The 19,781-nt window shown below is 39.9% G+C and overlaps 1 protein-coding gene across 1 annotated transcript; it reads right to left on the bottom strand.

The window, feature by feature from the left end:
- Positions 1 to 4,661: 4,661 nt before the first annotated feature.
- Cct4 (chaperonin containing TCP1 subunit 4) lies at positions 4,662 to 19,610 on the bottom strand. Its single transcript, XM_051200638.1, has 14 exons — positions 19,349 to 19,610; positions 16,736 to 16,788; positions 15,959 to 16,048; positions 14,628 to 14,736; positions 13,417 to 13,559; positions 11,482 to 11,603; positions 10,933 to 11,065; positions 9,190 to 9,329; positions 7,433 to 7,529; positions 6,774 to 6,884; positions 6,565 to 6,695; positions 5,855 to 6,089; positions 5,092 to 5,205; positions 4,662 to 4,868 (listed from the first exon to the last, which is right to left on the bottom strand). The coding sequence occupies exons 1-14, from the start codon at positions 19,473 to 19,475 to the stop codon at positions 4,854 to 4,856; spliced, it is 1,620 nt and encodes a 539-aa protein (XP_051056595.1). The 5' UTR covers positions 19,476 to 19,610; the 3' UTR covers positions 4,662 to 4,853.
- Positions 19,611 to 19,781: the final 171 nt, after the last annotated feature.

Raw genomic sequence — 19,781 nt, 5'->3', positions numbered from 1 at the left:
GTCGTTCAACGGACAGAATAGTGACTTACTGCCAACCACATGCAGACTGAAGCCCTGTAAGTGGGTAGCTTGAAGAAAATAAACTAGTATACAGGACATGCGTGTGTACACAGTTCACTGACAGCATTCTAAATTTGCACACTTGTAGTAACATAAGACTATGGAGCACAAATGGGCATCATCGTATTACTGCTTTTGTACTTTTGTACTGAAATGTAACTACACAGGACAGTGAAATGAACAGTTTTGAATGTAGAATTACATGAATTCTGACAAGAGTGAATAACCCTGATTTTATGGCCTCATTAAAATACAAAACTTTGGCCAGGCATGGTGGTGCACGTCTTTAACCCCAACACTTGGGAAGCAGAGGCAGGCAGATCTCTGTGGGTTTGAGGGGCACCCTGATCTACAGCGTGTTTCAGGTCAGCCAGGGCTACATAGAGAGACCTTGTCTCAATAAATAAAGACACAAAATGAAAAAAAAAAACTGTGCCCCACCCCCAGTTTATTAGCTTCTCATCCCCAACCCCCAATTGTTATTTTTTCGATCTGGATTATTTTCTTTTTCTTTCTTTCCTTCTCTTCCTTCCTCACTTTCCTTTTGTTGTGCTGTGTATCAAACAAAGGGCTCCAAGCACACACAACACGCAAGTGCTCTGTCACTGAGTCACATCTGCAGCCACACTCAGTTTCTTTTTGTTCAGCATAATGTTTTCTTTATAAAGATTCATGCATGCTTTGTGTTCCTCTTAAATTCCAAGCTAATAAGCTGGGTGTTGGTGGTGCACACCTTTAATTTCAGCACTTGAGAGGCGGAGGCAGGCGGATCTCTGCGAGTTCAAGGTCAGCCTGGTCCACAAAGTGAGTTCCAGGACAGGTTCAAAAACAATACAGGGAAACCCTGATTTGAAAAACAAAACAAAAATGTCCAAGAGAGTATTTTCTGCTGAAACAGTTTTCTGATACTGGAAGAAATTCCCTGAAATTTATGCTATTCACTACCATGCAAAGGTTTTTAATTATTATGTTTTTTTGGAGACAGTGTTTCTCTGTGTAGTCCTGGCTATCCTGGAACTCAATCTGTAGTCCAGGCTGGCCTTGAACTCAGAGAACCTCCTGTTTCTACCTCCTGAGTGCTGGGTCTAAAGGTGTGTGCCACCACCCAGCCAATTTTACATTTAATCTGCAGCATTAACATTTTCTGCCACTTAGAAATGTGTGTATGTGTGTGTGTGTGTGTTTGCAGGTGTGTGCTGTGTTGTGTACCATGGTGGGAATGTAGAGGTCAGAGAGCAGCTTCCAGGGGGCAGGTTTTCCTTCACCTTGCCAAGGCAAGATCTCTGGTGTTATTTCTGCTTGCTGTGCTGTGCACTCCAGGCTAGTTTCTGGATTGTTCTGTTTCTGCCTCCCCTCTCTTTACAGGCCTGCTGGTATTATAGGTTCATGACAACATTCAGCTTTTTACATGGGTTCTGGGGTTGAACTCAGGTGGTCAGGCTTGTGTAGCTATTGTGTTTACTTGCTGAGCTGTCTCCCTGGCCCATTTTCTTAAGTTTATGTTTATTAATTTTTATTGGAAAATTGAACCTTGTCACCCCCTTTTTTTCTATCAAATTATATCTTCTAGAAAGCAGCTATCAGAAAAAATAAGAATTATGAGATTTACTGAAGGAAAAGCTTTTAAAGGTAAAATAAGAAAACCATCAGGGAAAGACACAATTATGATACCTTATTAACACATGCTCTCCTACTGAGTACCACCACCAACACCACCTGAGATTCTTCTGCCCAATTTTGCATTTGAAAGTGATCACTTTCAAACATGTTTCTGTTGCCTAAATGGCAAAATACTAAAACTACGTGGATGGTAATCTTCACCTTATTCCTTAAACTTTCCTCAGTCCTAAAAAGCTTTAATAAAGTGAAAGAAATAGCCATTTAAATGTAAGCACACAATCTTTGCAGCTTTAGCTGTTCTAGCCTTGTACATGAGTAATTAAGAGTATCCTTTTAAATCTGACAGGGTAACTTTGGATGAGCCTACAACAGTTGGATTAGACTGCCATTGTGAGCTGCTGTGCTATAAATCCTACATCAAATTTTACATAAGCAGGAGTTAGCAAGCCTTTTTTTTAAGGAGAGTCCTCTTGCAAAACTGTCAAACCAGTTACCTATTTAAAGATGTAAGTAATGGATAACATATCTACAATATGTTAGAATAGTGTTTTCACTTAAGTTTCTAAAGATATATCTGATCTGTTTAACTATCACTTAAAATGAAAGAAAAAACTAAATTCTGCACGATCCAAAGATCCTTCTCTCTGACCAGACTTCTTAGATTCTGTGACTATACAGGGCAAAATGTAGCTTACCTTAAAGTCAGGCCTTTACTCAATGGTGTGAAAGTATTCCAGGGAAGTAGCTATTAAGTTTTAAAAGCTCACTCCCTAAAATGAACACAAATTAAGACTGGTAAGTAGTTAAAATGTAGAGTCAAGGTGATTTTACAACAAACATGGTGAGATATTATGCCTGAAATATAGTGGTGGCAATAAAAAGTGAAGACCGTTTGAATATGCAAAATGTGTCACATTGCACACTGGCTTTCTAAGAATCTGAACATGAAATCAGTTTCTAAAGATCTCTACCACTGCGCCATCCCTTAGACCATAATACTCTACAGGGAACCTAATTGTCACTACCTGGAGAAAGACTAACATGGGTAATGATATGCTTCTTTTTTATCTTCTTTATTTTAAATAACATATATATTATACTTTGATATTTCTATGGAAATGGGCACTCATGGATTCAATGAAATGTCCCCACAGTTACCAGTATACAAATACCCAACCCCTAGTCAGTGTCACTGTTCAAATAGGCTTGTAAGGTATGGCCTTCTAATGTTCCTTGGGGAGAACAGGCTTGAGTGTTCTGCTTTGTACTTGCAGTTCAAAGTGTGAGCCCTCAGCTTCCATGCCTCCTGCTTTGCCTTATGTATATGCACCATGTGCATGCAGTGCCTGTAGAGGTCGGAATGGTTACAGATCTGAAACTGGAGTTCCGGATGGTTGTGAACCACCATGTGTTGCTGAGAACTGAATCCAGGTCCTTTGCAAGAACAGCAGATGATCTTAACTGAGACACCATCTCTCTAGCCTCATGACTGTGGACATTTTTTGTTGTTGTTTTGTTTTTTGAGACAGGGTTTCTGTGTAGCTTTGGAGACTGTCCTGGAACTCACTCTGTAGACCAGGCTGGCCTCAACTCACAGAGATCTGCCTGTCTCTGCCTCTGGGATTAAAGACATGCGCCACCAACACCCAGCTGACTGTGGACAATTTTTTAAAAAATGATGTACATGTACTATTTCTTTCTGTGCATTGTTGTTTTGCCTGCCATGTGTCTGTGTAAGCATGTTGGATCCCCTGGAACTGGAGGTACAGTTGTTGAGTGCTGGGAGTTGAACCCAGGTCCTCTGGAAAAGCAGTCAGTGCTCTTCATTACTGAGGCATCTCTCCAGCCCCATTTCTCTCTCGTTTTCTACCATGGACTCTTAACCCTCTGGAACTGTAAGTCCATAATAAATTCTTTTCTACAAATTGCCTTGGTCATATAGTATGTTATGATGGGAGATGCCATTTATAAATGTTTCTTATTGGTTAATGAATGAAGCACTGTTGGCCAATAGGAAAGCAAGATAGGAGGGACTAAAGACAAGTAGGGTTCAGAGAGAAGTAGGAGAGACTCAATGTGATCTCAGGAGAGGACGTACTTGGATCTGGCATTCATGGTAAGATAAAACCATGTAGAAATACAGGTATTAGTAACTATAGACTAATATTTAAGACAGAGCTAGACATTAAGAAGCTTTTTTTAAATTTTGGGACTGATGTGGCTCTGGGACCAGGCTGGTGGTAAGATGCTTGAAATAATGTTACCAAAGTAATAGAAAAGTAATACTGGAGTTCACAGAAAAACTTACACCTAGGTCATCAAGACAGCCTGACAATTTGGATTTGATCCCTGAAATCTACATACTGAAGAAAACTGATTTAATCAAATCCTCTTATAACCATGTACCATATCATGTACATTCTTCCCAAATAAGACACAAAATAAACACAAAGGAAATAATAAAAACCTTACATCTGGCTGAGAGCAGTGGTTCATATCTGTGATCTTAGCATCGGAGATGCTGAGGCGGGAGGATCAGGAGTTGAGATGATTCCCAGTGACATGATGAGTTAGTTCAAGATCTGGCTACATGACACTATCTCAAAAATAAACTAACAGCCCAAACCAGGGTAGGGGAACAGCTCAAGTTGGTAGAATTCTTGCCTAGCATGCACAAAGACCCAAGTTTCATCCCCAGTACTGCAAAACAATGGGCACCACAGTGCACATCTTTAATCCTAGCAGCTGGAAGGTGGAAATACAGATCAAATACTTAAGGTCATACTAAACAGCGCATACTAAAAAGTCAGTTCTAGGCCAAACAAGTATATAACACTGCCACAAACGAACAAACAATAAAGTTAATAGAATGCATAGGATTGAGCTCATGACAAGATTGATCACGTAAAGGTTAAGTTTTGAGGGGTATAGTTTGCCCAGAGACTTTCCTCCCAAAGAATAAAAACAATGTAACTGATGTGTAGCTTGAAATCAAGTATTTAATATTTTCATTAAACTGTTTCAATACAATTTCAAACAAATGTCAATTGGGAGACAATGTCCACAAACTCTGAAGAAGCAAGCTTCCAGACATGGAACACCAAGGTGATCCTTTCTCCGTTTTAGCCACAGTACTCTGTCCATATGGTATCAGTCCGTCAGATTTATCCAGATTATCGAGTATTTACCTGATAATGACAAAAGAGGAAAAACAAGTCTCAAAACTTGTAATGACATAAATTGTTAGATCTTGTTTAAGGTCATTATTTAAATTTTGCCTCATTTTTACAGGTAAGAAAATCAATTATGGATTGCTATCATCTTGGTGGGCAGCATGCTCTTAAAAACCAAAACTTACAAGTTTGCCCCTTTGACCTCCCAGGGAATAATTTTCAATCTCTATTTGCTTACCACATCATCTATTTTCAGAATGCTCCGGACAGTTTCAGTTGCTAGGGTCAGAGCGCTGACTGACACCAACAAAGGCTGGACAACCATTTCCTCCAAAATGTTGGAAATTCCACCCTGTAGAGGAGCAGACAATTTCAGTATCTGACTGTCCAGGGTGCCATTCTTTGGAGTTCTGTAACACTCAAAAACTAGGTTTTAGGCTTATTTTCCATCACGGACTGTCTCTCCAAATAAGTAATTAGCAAGGGGACAGCTGTCACTGCTATCACTCATCTGTGTTTACCTGGCATGATAACAGGATGCTTACAACAGAAGGGCCAGTTCACTCACATGTTTACCAAGCACCCTATCACGTGCTGTGTCTTTACAATGAAGGACATTAAAGACCAGACTGACTTCCCACAAGTTAGTAAATGGCAGTTAATGAATGCTATTTGCCATGGCATCACCTTTATTCTGAAGGATATATAGTAACCTTCCCAGGATTCAGGTTTTAATCCAAAATTACACATTCGTTTTTTCAGAGACAGGGTTTCTCTGTGTAGCATTGGAGCCTGTCGTGGAACTCACTCTGTAGACCAGGCTGGCCTTGAACTCAGAGATCCATCTGCCTCTCTGTCTCCCAAGTGCTGAGACTAAAGGCATGTGCAACATCACACTACTTCTAACTACAAAGCCTTTCAACCAACCATCAATGACAAACTATGAATGCTTCCTTTCACCAATCTTTTCTCCAACAACCCTAAGCAATGCCATTCAGTACCTTTCGGACATTAATGCCTGTAGTTTTCTCTCCTTGGGCATGCCGGTTTCTTAGTTCTGTTACTGTAGAAATGGGATTCAGGCCAGCATTTTCAGCTAGTGTAGAGGGAATGACTTCCAAGGCATCTGCAAAAGCACGAACACAGTACGACTCCATACCACTCAGTGTTCGTGAGTACTCAGTCAGTCTCAGGGCCAACTCTATTTCTGGAGCACCACCTCCTGCAATAAGAGCTCTGAAATTCAAAAATATTTTTAGCTTATTTTTAACTTTAAAAGGTCAAAATATGGCAGTCTGGTTGTCTTTTAAAAGTAGGGTCTGTGTTTTCAAGGCAAGCCTGGCACTTACATGAAGTGGAGGACCTAGAACTTTTCATCCCCTCCTTCACCTAAGTGCTAGGTTATAGGTGTGCCTCATCACACCGGTTTAACCAGTGCTGGGTGGGGAAGAAACCCAGGCCTTATCGAATACTAAGTAGTACTGTATCAACGGAACCACTATACCCCAGCCCCTCAAACTAGTCTTCAGAATACCAGGGCCAACAAGGCCAATAAGTTGGCTCAGTAGGTAAAATGCCTGACAAACAATCCAAGTTGGTCCCTGGTACCTCCATGATGGGAAAAAAGAAATTCCCCCAACTTGTTCTCTGACCTCTACTAAATAAATCTCAAAAACTAAAAATGGTATCACTTTAGTAATGTTTGTATTACCTCTTCTTTACTAAGCAGCGAATAACACAGAGAGCATCATGAATGGAACGCTCAGCTTCTTCAATCACCAGTTTGTTAGAACCACGTACCACAATTGTAACTGTTTTGCCTGGGCTTGTACAACCTGTAATCTTTAGTGAACAAATTACAAATTAGGTAATATTTGGTGTGTGTGGGGGGGTAATAAAGTTTAATTGTAATGCTGTTACCTTGAATAGTTTTCCAGAACCATTTAAATTGACTTCCTCTGCTAACTCAGCAGAACCCAGCATGTCAGCAGTGAACTGGTCAATATGAGCAACTGGTTTGGTTCCAATTGTCTGGGAAAGATAACAAGTCCGTAAGTCAAGACAACATTCCTGGAGACAAAGCTCAAAGGTAGAACCAGAACTTCTCTGGAATATTACTCAAAGCACTGGACCCAATACCCAGCAGGCAAAACAAACGAACACACACACATGTACGCGCTCTGCTAGGACTGGAGTCATGGCTCGGTAGCCAGAGGCTACTCTTCCATTGTACCCACAGGCAGTTCACAGACCATGCTAACTTCAGTTCCAGGGCCTCTGAGGGGACCATAGAGTGCTGATACACATGCTCACGTACATAAAACAAAATCCTGACAAGTGGTGCTGCACACCTTTAATCCCAGCACTTGTGAGGTGTGGCAGGCAGATCTCTGAGTTTCAGGCCAGCATGGTCTACAGAATGATCTCCAAGACAGCCAGGGCTATTCAGAGAACCCTGTTTCAAATATCCAAACTAACCACTAACCAACCAAACAGACCCCACAAAACTACTAATCATAATATAAAAGCCACATCCATAATGCATGCTAATGAGCATTTTACATACAAAACTACTTTACCTTACAAATAAACTCAATGTCTTCTCTTTCAATATCTTTAACCACCATGATCTTCATCTTATTCAGAAAATGTAATGCAAGATCACTAAGTGCATCTCTGAAATACAAAGTGTTTGTTACTATTAGGTTAAAAAATTTTTTATTGTTTACTAGTTAAGATTTTAATTATTCAAATAGTCAATTATGAAGGAAAATGCTTTTCATATTTATTAGAAAGTTTAAAATTCTTTTCTTTCTTTGATAGTCTCCCTTTGTAGCTTTAGCTGTCTGGAACTCAGAAATTTGCTTAAGTGCTGGAATCAAAGGCTTGTGCCATTATGCCCAGAAGTTCAAAATCCTGAAGGTTTCTAATTTTACTGGAAAACTTACTAAAATACAAAACTACAAAAGTAATTAAGTCATGATTCATCTTAACAAATGAGCATTTTGCTAAGTGAACAAACATTTAGTGGCACCTTATGTATTTAAAAGCATGACTAATTCCCACAAATGACTGGACACAATACTAATAGACCTGTGATGTTAACATGACAGATATTTCCATCACCGATAAAGTTAAGCAAAAACCGAATTTGGGGAACAAATGACTGGGGATTAAAACTGTCTTTCACCTGCTAACGAAGAACTCTCTATAAAGTACCCATGGTACCTTCTGGCACAGTTTTATCAGAGTAGTAAGTGGGACTATGCCTATTTAAAAAGAGAAACAAAACCCAGAAGCAAAGAGAGATGGGCTCAAATTTGAAAATTCTCTTATCTATGGACTACTACTGCTAGAGTATAGGCATCCAACACCACATCCAATTTATGCCATGCTTAGAATCAAACCTAGGGCTGCCCGCACATAGGTAAATGCTATCGATGTCATGTACTTTTTATTATTCGTTGGTTTTTAAGTTTGTGACATCCCACAGAAGTGGAGTTCTACATTTGTGAGACCATGTGGATGGTTGGAACTAAACTCAGAGCAACAAGTGATCTTCTAAAACTAAGTCACTCTACAATCCCTCTCTCTCTCTTTTTAAGGCCTTATACTATCCCAGACTGGCCCAACTCACAGCAATCCTTCAGACAAAGCCTTCTGAATACTGGGATTGTTATAGGCATGAACAACTATTGCTCAGCCTTCATTTTCTCAAAATCCAGAAATGGAATCTATTACATGTTTGTTATCAAGAGAAAGTACTGTCTTTAATAATGAAAATACGATGCCCCCAAATGTCCATACTCTATTTCCCATGTGTTAGATGTAAAAAGATTGCTGGAGGGAGTAGGGCAGCAATGGCTCAATGGTTAACAGTGCTTGCTGCTCTTGTGGAGGACGTGGGTTCAGTTCCTAGACTCGCACAAGGCACCTCACAGCTTTATATATAAGCTGCAGTTCCATGGCATCCAATGCTTTCTTCTGACCTCCAAGGGCTCCTGTACATATGTAGCACACACACTCAGGGACACACACGCACATGAAATAAAATTCACTTTTAAAAATTACTAGTGGGAATCATAAATCAAGTATAGATTCATGGGGTTGGAGAGGTGGCTCAGTGGTTAAGAGTACAGGCTGCTCTTCAAGAGGTCCTGAGTTCAATTCCCAGCAACCACATGGTGGCTCACAACCATCTGTAATGATATCTGGTCATCTGGTGCCCTTTTCTACTGTACAGGCATATATGCAGACTGTATTCATAATAAATAAATCTTCAAAGAAAAAAAAAAAAAAAGAGCTTATGTTCAGGGATAAGAATATAGTTCCTGACCTTAGAATAGACTTCTGTATGAGAAGGACATTACATCCTGTCTTCTTAATCTGCTTCACCAAATTTAAAATATAGGCTCTCTCTTCTCGAAGCACTCGATCCATCTGGGCGTAGTCAGATACTACTATTTGATTATCCATCTGATTGGAACAAGAATACAGTAATTATTACAGCAAGAGATATTAATGAAAAGACCAATCAATAACAAAACGACATGTATAAACAAAGCTGGTCCTATTTATTTACTTTTAGTGTCTTTTTTCTTTCTTTTTTTTTTTGGACAGGGTTTCTCAGTGTAGTTCAAGCTGTCCAGGAAATCAAGAGATCCACCTGCCTCCTAAGCACTAAAAGATGTGCACCACCACCGCCTGCCTAAAGCTGGCACTTTTTAAAATTTTAGCATACCCATTACTGTTTTTTGTATGGTTGAAAGATACTATGTAGCTCAGTCTGGTCTTGAATTCACCATCCAACCAGCTGAGGGCTGGGATCATAGGTATACATGACCACAGCAGGCTCTATTGCTGTCTAGAACTTCCTGCAAGTACATTTTTAATAAGAGACAAATGGAAAGTGGTTACTGTTCATCCAATACCACATGCATTATAAAAAAAAATTTAATTGCACCTTTTTTATTCTGGCTTGTCAATATCATATGTATTATAAAAATAATTTCTACTGTATCCTTTTACTCTATTACTTGGGACAGAACTAGGTATGGTGGTGCATACCTTTAATACCAGCAGGTAGCTGAGGCAGAGACAGGTGAATCTTTGTAGGTTTGAGGCCAGCATGGTCTGTATAATGAGTTCCAGGAAGATGATGAATAAGAGGAGAGGAAGGGAAAAGAGAAATAAAATAAATAGACACTGTCTTAAACTATTAGAACAAAAAAACAAGATGACAAATCTTATTGATGCCAAGAAATTAACCATTGGCCAGGTGGTAGTGGCACACACCTTTAATTCTAGTACTCAGAAGACAGAGGCAGGCAGATCTCTGAGACTGAGTCTGGTCTACAGAGCTAATTCAGGAAAGTCAAGGCTGTTATACAGAGAAATTCTGTCTTGAAAAAACAAAACAAGGCAAAAAGGCAATGAACCAGTAATTTCTGTATGGCCTCAAATCTATTTTGAGAAAAGAAATACTGAACCACACACCAATGTTAGCAAACAAAACAAATCTGAGATGGCAAGCACTCAATTTAGAGAATTAGTATACTAATACAGAAATATCTTAAGAAGTGATTTTTATAGTTTGGCTATCAAATTAGTCTAAGTCTTTATACTTGCACAAATAACAAAATCCCTATGGGCTCTGCAGGTGATGTCTCTGCTTTCAAAAGGGGGACAAGGGGCTGGAGAGATGGCTCAGAGGTTAAGAATACTGGCTGCTCTTCCAGAGAACCTGAGTTTAAGTACCAGCAACCACATGGTGGCTCAAACCATCTACACGCCAGAACACTGTATATATAATAAATGAATCTTAAAAAAAAGGGACAATCTACAAACACAGGGAATGAATACAACACACACAAAGCTTTGTAATTCATGCAAACTCCTACATTGTCTTCACCCATAATGTTATTTGTAGCTCCAACAATTTTTATTTTTGTCTCAATTTTATTCTTTTCATTAACCAAATTACATTTTAAAGATATCATTAGTACCAGCATTTTCAACTTTTATCATAACACATCTTATTAAAAATTAATAAATAGGAACCAACTTGGATTTTACTTACATCTGTTTTTGGAGCAGACAAACAAAATTGAATAAGTCCAATCTTGGCCTTCTCAACTCTTGAAATGCCAGAATTTGCCACCTTCTGGGTGAGAACAAGCCCTTCCACCAGCTCACAGTCATCTATGGTCCCACTAAGAAAAATAATCACAACAACGAAGAGTGCTTTGCTCTCAGTCATTCTCGAAACCCATTCCCACCCAGATCTCTTGGATACACCTCCACCCCACCGTAAGAAAGTACAAGAAACCCTTGAGATTGCCATATCAAAAAAGTTCAAGCCAGTGAATGCTTTCTAATTTTCACTTTCAGGTGATCAGCCTATGGATGTATTTTGTGCTTCGTTTTTAAGGATTTTTCTGAAACAGAATCTCACTCTAGCTCAGACTGACATGACACTCACTATGTAGTCCAGGCTGGCCTTGAACTCACAGCCACCCTCCCCCTTCGTCTCCCAAGTGCTAGGGTTCTATGAATAAGCCATCACACCCATCTCTTCCTTTGAAGATCTGGTTTGGGTGATACTGAAACTGAAATTAGAGGTGCTTACCCAAGCTTCTTCACTATTTTAATGTCTCTAAGATCCACACTGGTAGCCGTGGCTGGGTCAATCACTTTCATCACTGCATTGACACTCATTGGAGAGAGTAAACTTGAATACTGAGAGACAACCTAGATATAAAACCAGAAGTTACTTCCACAGAAACAGAAATTAAAAAAAAAAACAAAAACAACAACAACAAAAAAAAAAAAACAAAAAACCTCCACCAATTTTGGATTTACAAGGGCTTGTTATCCCTATCTAGATATGGTAGCTAGAGGATACTGAGGAGACACTATGGTTAAAGATACTTTTCCCTAGGGCTGGAGAGATGGGTGCTCTTTCAGAGGATCCAGGTTCAATTCCTAGCACCCACATGGCAGCTCACAACTGTCTGTAATTCCTGTTCCAGGGGATCCAATGCCATTACTTGGGCATACATGCAGGCAAAACACCAATGTACTTAAAATACAAATAGATAAAATTTTTTTTTAAAAAAAGATGTTTCCTACCTAGTTTGCCAGATATAACATGTTTCTCTTTTATTCTAAGAACATCTAGCACTCTCTAGATTGCCAATAGTTTTAATCAAGCTATCGTATCAGGTTATTTATGTACCTAATACCAAAGGGCTGACAAAACAGCAAATGGCTAGTCATCAAACTGTTTTCATGTCTTTTGGTGGACTAAAACAGAAAGATTAGGTCATTTGCCTCTAGTAAGACACTACTGTTTGAGACAGGGTCTTACCATGTAGCCCTTGTTGGCCCAGAACTTGCTATGTATACTAAGCTGGCCTCAGAGATCTGCTTGCCTCTGTTGCGATCAAAGGTGTAGTATAACCAGGCGATGGTGGTGCACACCACTAATCCCAGCACTCAGGAGGCAGTGGCAGGGGGACCTTTGTGAGTTCTAAGCCAGCCTGGTCCACAAAGCAATTTCCAGGACAGCCAGACTGTTGAACAGAGAAACCTGGTCTGGAAACAAACAAAAACCCGTAACGATAAAACCACACCAAAGTGTGTGCTGCTCCTTTGCCCTACCCTCTACCATGTAGATTTGTATTTAAAATAAAGAAATAAACGGGGAGAAAAGCCATTGTAGTTAGTGAAATCATGGCAGAGCAGATGGTAACATGAAACTTCTTACTGCAAACAAAAAAATTTACATGTATGGATATTTTTCTCTTCAGGTGAAAATAAAATATTTAAATTTTTATTATTTCACCTGAGATTTCCAGAAAAATTTGTTACACCACTTCTTTAAATTTTGAAGAAAAGTAGCACATATATAAAGAGGTGGTTAGTGGATGGATAACCCATGCTGAGCTCAAATACCAGTGCTATCTCTTAGAAGTGTGCTGTGTAAGTTATTTAACTTTCTGTATTTTCCCACCTGTGAAATGGGAATGACAACGGAAAATCCTAGAAGACAGTAAATGTGAAAATTAGGATAACTCTTGTATGATATTAAATAAAAACTATCCATGCTGACAGAAATTCTATGGCAGCTTTTGAATTTGGAGATGAGGAAGTTCTCAATAGCCATTTTAAAGCCCAGGACTTAGCTTTATCAAAAATTATTAGAATGAAGTAAATAAAAAGTTAGAAATGGATATGGCATCCATAATAAACTCTTCTTGTGTGTGGGTTAGATGCAGGGTTTTTCTGTGTAGTCCTGGCTGCCCTGGAACTCACTCTGTAGACTAGGCTGGCTTCGAATTCACAGAGATCACCCTGCCTCTGCATCCTGAGTGCTGGGATTAAAGTAATGTGCCACCACTGCCCCTTACCTCAATCTTAAAATCAATTCAGTTATAGGAATATTACTATGGCTTAGTTGTTTTTGAGGCAAAGTTAGATATAGTATAGCAATCATGACCACAAAACAAGACCCCATCTTTTAACCGTGATTTAATTGTCTGTCCCTTAGTGATAGTCTCACCTTTGAATTCAATGAAGTGGTTGCACTATTTAACAAAGTTTCTCTGTCGCTCAGTTGCACAGGTCGAGACATGTCAGTAAGGATTTCAAGACCCTTTTCCAAAGCTTTTTGAAATGACTCAGATATGATGGTTGGATGTATACCTGTCAATTATAAGCCAAGTTAGTTATAACAAACTATTACTTGTCACATTTTAAAATATTTTACACATTAAAAAGTCAAAATCTTAAAATTTCCCTGCCTTTTTCTGTTGTGGTCCTGAGGTTGACCCCAGGGCCTTTTGAATGCCAGGCACATAAAAAAACCACTAAACTATACTATGAGGCTCCAGATACTCTTCATAAAGTAATTTATAATTCTGTTGTAAACAGAATGGCCAAATAACTGCTAGTTATGGTGAACTGATGGGAGATGTCATTCTGTATATATGTTTCTCATACTGGTTAATGAATAAAGCACTGTTGGCCAATAGGAAAGGAAAATAGGAGGGACTAGGAGACAAGGAGGAAATAGGAAGTAGTAAGGAGGAGCCAAGATGGAGAGTCTGGAGAGAGCAGTATGTGGCAGCCGGCTCTGGGTAAGAAGACCACGTGGAAATACATAGATTAACACAAATGGGTTAATACTTAAGACAGAGCTAGCCGATAAGAAAGTAGTAACTGGCCAACAGTATAATATCAAATACAGAGTCTCTGTGTATTATTTGGGGCTGGCTTGGTGGCGGGACAAGACTAGGTGGCAGGCAGAAAAACCATACTCGTTACAAATGGAGCGGGAGGAAAAACGGTACTCCTTACAGTGAACAGTTAACTTCCACTCAATTTGAAATATAGACTAAGGAAATTTTCATGTAATATTAAAGCTGTAACCAATTTTATACCTTCTAAAACATCATACATCATTTTAAAATGCAGAGTGACTGGAGAGTTCTTACAATAATTAATTAAACACTACTTATCAAAGCAAGAGCTCTTATTTTCTCATCTTAGGCATCTCTCTAGGCCTTGGGTTAGTAATACCACTATCATTTATTTTTGGAAAACAGAATTCTATTTATTTCTACAAAGAGAAGCCTTTCAAAAAATCAGAAGCAAGATAGAAATTATTGGTAAAGAAGTAGTTACATCATATTAAATCCCATATTACTTAGTAACGCCTTGCCTTTAAAAAAAGACGTCTGTCGTTCTTCAGTAAAAAGCTTATCGACATACCTTTCTGCAGAAGCTTGGTACAGGAGTCTAAGAGAGAGCCAGCAATGATGACGACCGAGGTGGTGCCATCCCCTGCTTCTATGTCTTGAGCTTTAGACAGCTCCACCAGCTACATGAACAGAACATGCCAAAATGCTGAGAAATGAGAACCCAGCAACATCTAGCGCACATTATCCTATCAGTGCCCACAACACAGAATCAGAACATGTAAAACATTCCTGACACCTGGGTTTCATTTAAAGATAAAAAACGTTGTATTTGCAGTACACAAAATTATTCTTATAATGGCTTCCAGTTTAGAATGTGGATTGTAAAGAGAACTTCTCAGAAAATTCTCTTTATAAAGTTCTATCTAAAAGAATCAAAATACTTAGGGCTGAGGATATGGCTCAGTTGGGAGAGCCTAGCATGCATGCCTAGAACCCATGATGCCCTGGGTTTGAGCCCCAAACAACATAAAGGTGTAGAGGTACAGTTAACTCCAGGACCCGGAAGGTAGAGACAGGAGGATCAAGTTCAAGGGTTTCCTTTGCTACACAGCCAGTTCTAGGCTAGCCCAGGCCAAAACAATACCCTGTCTCAAAAACAAACAAAAAAACCAAGGTTTTATAGGTATCCTAGATGAAGAACATTTTGAAGACACTCCATTTGAGACTAGAAACACCTACTTGCTAAGTTTTTCTGAAATGATCACATGTAAGGATGCTCTTACTCATTTATAAAGTCCCCTTTAAGTAAGGGGGGACCTTTTTCTGAAGCAGGGTTTCATGTTGTCTTTAAGAGACTCTAATCATTTTCCTGTCTCACAACCAGTCCTTAAGATTACAGGAATTCATTGTTGTGCCCAACAGTATGTTTTAACAGGTAGCAATCTCTAAAGCATATTTTTGCTAATGTGACTTCTCACTTGCCATAAGACTGTGACTTATGAACTATTTTCAATAAATGTTACAAAACTAACATGATTTGGTATATGATTAAAATGATACTGTTTTCTAAGAACTGTGGGTGTAGCTCAACAATACAGTGCCTGCTGAGCACACATGCCTGTGGTTCAACCCGCAGCACAGACAAGCATGTAAAAGCAGCTCTCTTATAATAAAGTACCTCACACTCAAAAGTATATTTTAAAAATGTACATTTTAGCACAGAGATAAAAAATTCTACACATACAAATACACTTTAAAAGCAAACCACTTAACCAGACAGAACATGTCCACGACTATAATCACAGTACTCAGTATGATGAAGCTAGACTGCTGCTAAATTCAAGGCTAGCCAGGTCACTAGGGCTACAGAACAAGATCCTGTCTCAAAAGCAAACCACTTACCATTCTGGCTGCTGGGTGCAATACTTGCATTTGTTTTAGAATGGTGGCACCATCATTTGTAATGGTCACATCACCCTTTCCATCTTGAATCTAAAAAATTTGTTTTTAAAAATTTTAATGCAGTACTCTACAAGGTCTATTTAATTTACTGTTAATATACAATTTATACAGCATATTGTTTAATTAAAAATTCTTTCCTTTCATTAGTATAACAATATAAGAACATCCAGTTTCAACTGTTAGATTATTATTATATTTAATTGTATGTGTGGTTGTGCATGTACACATTTGAGTACATCACTCATAGAGACCAGAGGTGTTGGATCTAGCTCTTAAATTTGACTGTTTTAAGCTGCCAGTCAATAAGAAAACAACAGCTTGGAAAGTGTCATAGGGCATGCAGTCACCCTTGTAATCCTAACCCTCAGGCTGAGATGGAAGGATTATGTTCAGGTACAAGCCTGTGGTCCTGGCACTTGAAGCAGAGGCAGAAGGATCAAGAACAGTATCAGTTAGTTGAGACTGACTCAAATGACACAAGCAACTCAAAGGGCATTAAACTACATAAATACTATATTCTAACACATTTAGAGGGACGTGAAGAGGGAGAAGGGGCAGCATATGCTCCAACTTAGGGCCTTGTTCCATACAGGCGAGCGAGCATACTATCAGAACTATTTGCCAGCCCCAAATAGCAAAAACAAACAAACAAAAAACCCCACCAGACCTCAGAATGTAAACAGTAATTCTCAATAAATAAATATATATATATTTTACCATTTTGTCCATTCCTTTAGGTCCAAGGCTTGTCCTAATGGCATCAGCAACCGCTGTTAAATAAAAACAAAAACCACAACTTTAAAAAAGAGCAAAGTGTTTTGTTTCAAATTTGTCCTTATTAGGATATGGTATAAACTAGAATACTTCACACAGGCAATGTGTTGTGTCTATGCAGAACACATTATGGGGATACCTGTGAGAACCAAAATGGTACAATCTAGTCTTAAGTTCTGAGAGTTTTATTTCCTTAAAACAGGAACAGCTGCTACAGAACAGTTAGAGATCCTAACATAGTACACAACTCATTCATCTGCCCTGTCTCAAAAAACAAGCAAAAAAAAAAAAAAAAAAAAAAAATAAAATAAAATAAAGAATTTAACAGAAAATACCTTGTATAACGTTAATATATCTTATGACGACTTTGGTGGACCTGCTTCAAGATATTCACCACCCGAAGAAATAACAGTAGTTTAGATTTAGACTCTTTACATCTCTAAAATGTTAATCTGTAGCACAAGCTATGTACACAATAGTGACGTTTAAATGGTTCACACTGAGCCAACAGTATTTTCTGTTTGTGTAATTTTCCTCACCATTAACAAGTATTATTATCTTTACTCGGGGGGGGGGGGGGGGGGGGTGGAAAGGGAATGTTTAACCTTTAACACCTTTAATCCCAGCATTAGGGAGGCAGAGGCAGATGATCTGAGCTCATGGCCAGCCTGCCAAGTCTACTGATTATAGAGTTTCAGGACAACCAGGGGTACACAGTATATTTTGTCTTGAAAATCATGGCTCACACCTTTAATCTCAGCCCTTGGGATACAGAAGCAGGTGGATCTCTGTGAGTCTGAGTTCCAGGACAACCAGGGCTACACAAAGAAACCCTGACTCAAAGAAGAAAACAAGGGGGGGGGGGGGAAGGTGTGTGTGTGTGGGGGGGAGACACAGATTTCTGGCACCATCTTAAGCTTTTTATTAAGTGGACCTGAGGCAAAGCTTCTGAGAATTTATGCATCTGATAGTTTTAGGTGCTGTTAATTGGCAACCATAATTTGAGCACCGCTAGTTTAAATCATAGTTCAAATTAAGAAATTTGGCTGACACTCGTAATTATCAAACATTAAAGAACATATTAAAGAACCTGTACAATACACATGAGGTACTAAGTTGACCATGAACTTATTTACATCTTTCTATCTAGTACATGAAAGCCTGCCATGTGTATTAGTATGAGGAATTGGATCTGTGGAAAGGGGAAGAGTTGAATGTACACACACACACACACACACGTATTTTAAATCAGTTTACACTTCTGAGGGAGTGAGGATTCTCCTTAACAGGCATCTTCAGTAATCTACAGGTTCTGAGATTATGGTCTTAGCAGCTTTGATCTCGACATTTGAATTCAAGTCCTGACTTCCTCCAATGACAGCCAAATAAACCCTTTCCTCCCCAAGTTGGTATTGGTCATGGTGTTTCTCCGAAGCTACAGAAACCATAACTAGGACAGTCACCTGAAGAGAATTTTCCACTCTGTAATATAGCATACACCCTCTTGGTCACTCAGATAGCCCTGGACTTTATTTTTCAACATCTCAATGTTTCCACCACCACTTATGTTATTAATGAACTCACTTTCCAGGCATTAGGTATTCTCTCCAAACTTCCAACTCTCCCTCTGATCAACTTGACTTCTCCAACTCCTTAAGCCCCAAATGGAAACGACTTCCTTTCATCACCTTGCACACTCATCTTACAGTAGGCTGGTGACTGCAATTCTTGCAAGGTATACTTTATACATTTTCACATTTAATCCTCTCAGCAACCCTACTAATTAACTGTTACCCCACCCCACTTAAGGCTGTATTAAAAATAAAGATAATTGTTTTCCAGGATCCCAGGTCTTAGAAGATATGGACAATCTACCTTTCTAATTTCACTTCTAACTCATGCATTTTCTTTTCCAACCCAAATAAAGAACTATATTCCAGACACACCCAGGCAAAGGACCTCAAAGGTTTTGTTCATAATTTCCTCCCCTTTCTAATTTCTGTTCAGGTCTCTAAATCCTCAAAATGACAAAAAGCAACTGTTTATCTTTCCCGAATTTACAGTAAGGGAACTTTGGTTCAGAAGTTTAAAAAACATAAAACAAGACAAGTCTGTCTGAATTTCACCACGTGCTACGTCACAGTTCTGCCAGTTCAATGGAACCCACCCAATTTATACCGGCAATACAATTAGTACCACCGAGTCAAAGAAAGTTCATCATTCAAACTGCATCTTCCTAGAGTAAAATAGTATACCGTTTACCACTAGGTCTAATGAACAGCCAAGCTTTCGTTCTGCAGCGTCGGATCTCAAGGATCACTGTTTCGATATTTTATCCTGCTGCTGTCCAACGAGACAAGCCTGCAGGAGAAAAGTATGGAGCACCAAGACCCACGATGGGGCGTGTCCAAGGCCTCCACGCTCGCGTTCGGGAGTGCTTACAAGGAGATGCACTGGACGGGACAACCTTGAAGGACCTTAACACACCCAGGGCAAAGTCAAGTGGGCTCGGGCCCGTACCGCCGCTGGGCTGCCGGCGAGGGGGCGACACGATACCTTTGGCCGCGGAAATGTTGCTGAAGCGGATCTGGGCCGGCTTGTCGCGGTCCTGGTAGGCGCCTTTCCCGCGGCTGCCCGGCCCGGCGGCGGGCGCCCCGCTTCTGGGAGCCATGTTCTCCGGCATGGCAACTTTGGCGACGTCCACGCGGGTTCAGGAGGACCGATGGACACGGATTCCGGCCTGCTGCGGAGTAACGGTCTCTGGCCGCCTCCTCCTCCTTCCGAACCTTCTAGAAAGCGACGCCGGCAGAGGAGGCGGAAGCCGGGAAAGGGGCCTGTAGCAGGCCCGGCGCAGGCGTGACGTAAGAGGCTGCCCGTGGCGCGCCGGGTGCCGGGCTTAAACGGAGGTCCGGGCTGCGGCTGCGATGATGTGCGGGGGTTTTTCAGGCGTGGTTGGGGATTGCAGTCTCCTCATTCCACCCTCGGGGGG

This window comes from Phodopus roborovskii, unplaced genomic scaffold (assembly GCF_943737965.1).
Source record: "Phodopus roborovskii unplaced genomic scaffold, PHOROB, whole genome shotgun sequence".
Classification (NCBI taxonomy): domain Eukaryota; kingdom Metazoa; phylum Chordata; class Mammalia; order Rodentia; family Cricetidae; genus Phodopus; species Phodopus roborovskii.
Note: the sequence above shows the minus strand (reverse complement) of the source record. Positions and strands in the feature narration are given on the sequence as shown.

Excerpts from the sequence above, each read along its gene's own strand:
- Cct4 (XM_051200638.1), bottom strand. The coding sequence starts at position 19,475 with ATGCCGGAGAACATGGCTCCCAGAAGCGGGGCGCCCGCCGCCGGGCCG. Across the intron at positions 13,560-14,627 it reads TACCAAGCTTCTGCAGAAAG|GTATACATCCAACCATCATA; the intron begins GTATGTCGATAA and ends TATAATTGACAG. Across the intron at positions 6,090-6,564 it reads CGCTGCTTAGTAAAGAAGAG|AGCTCTTATTGCAGGAGGTG; the intron begins GTAATACAAACA and ends TTTGAATTTCAG.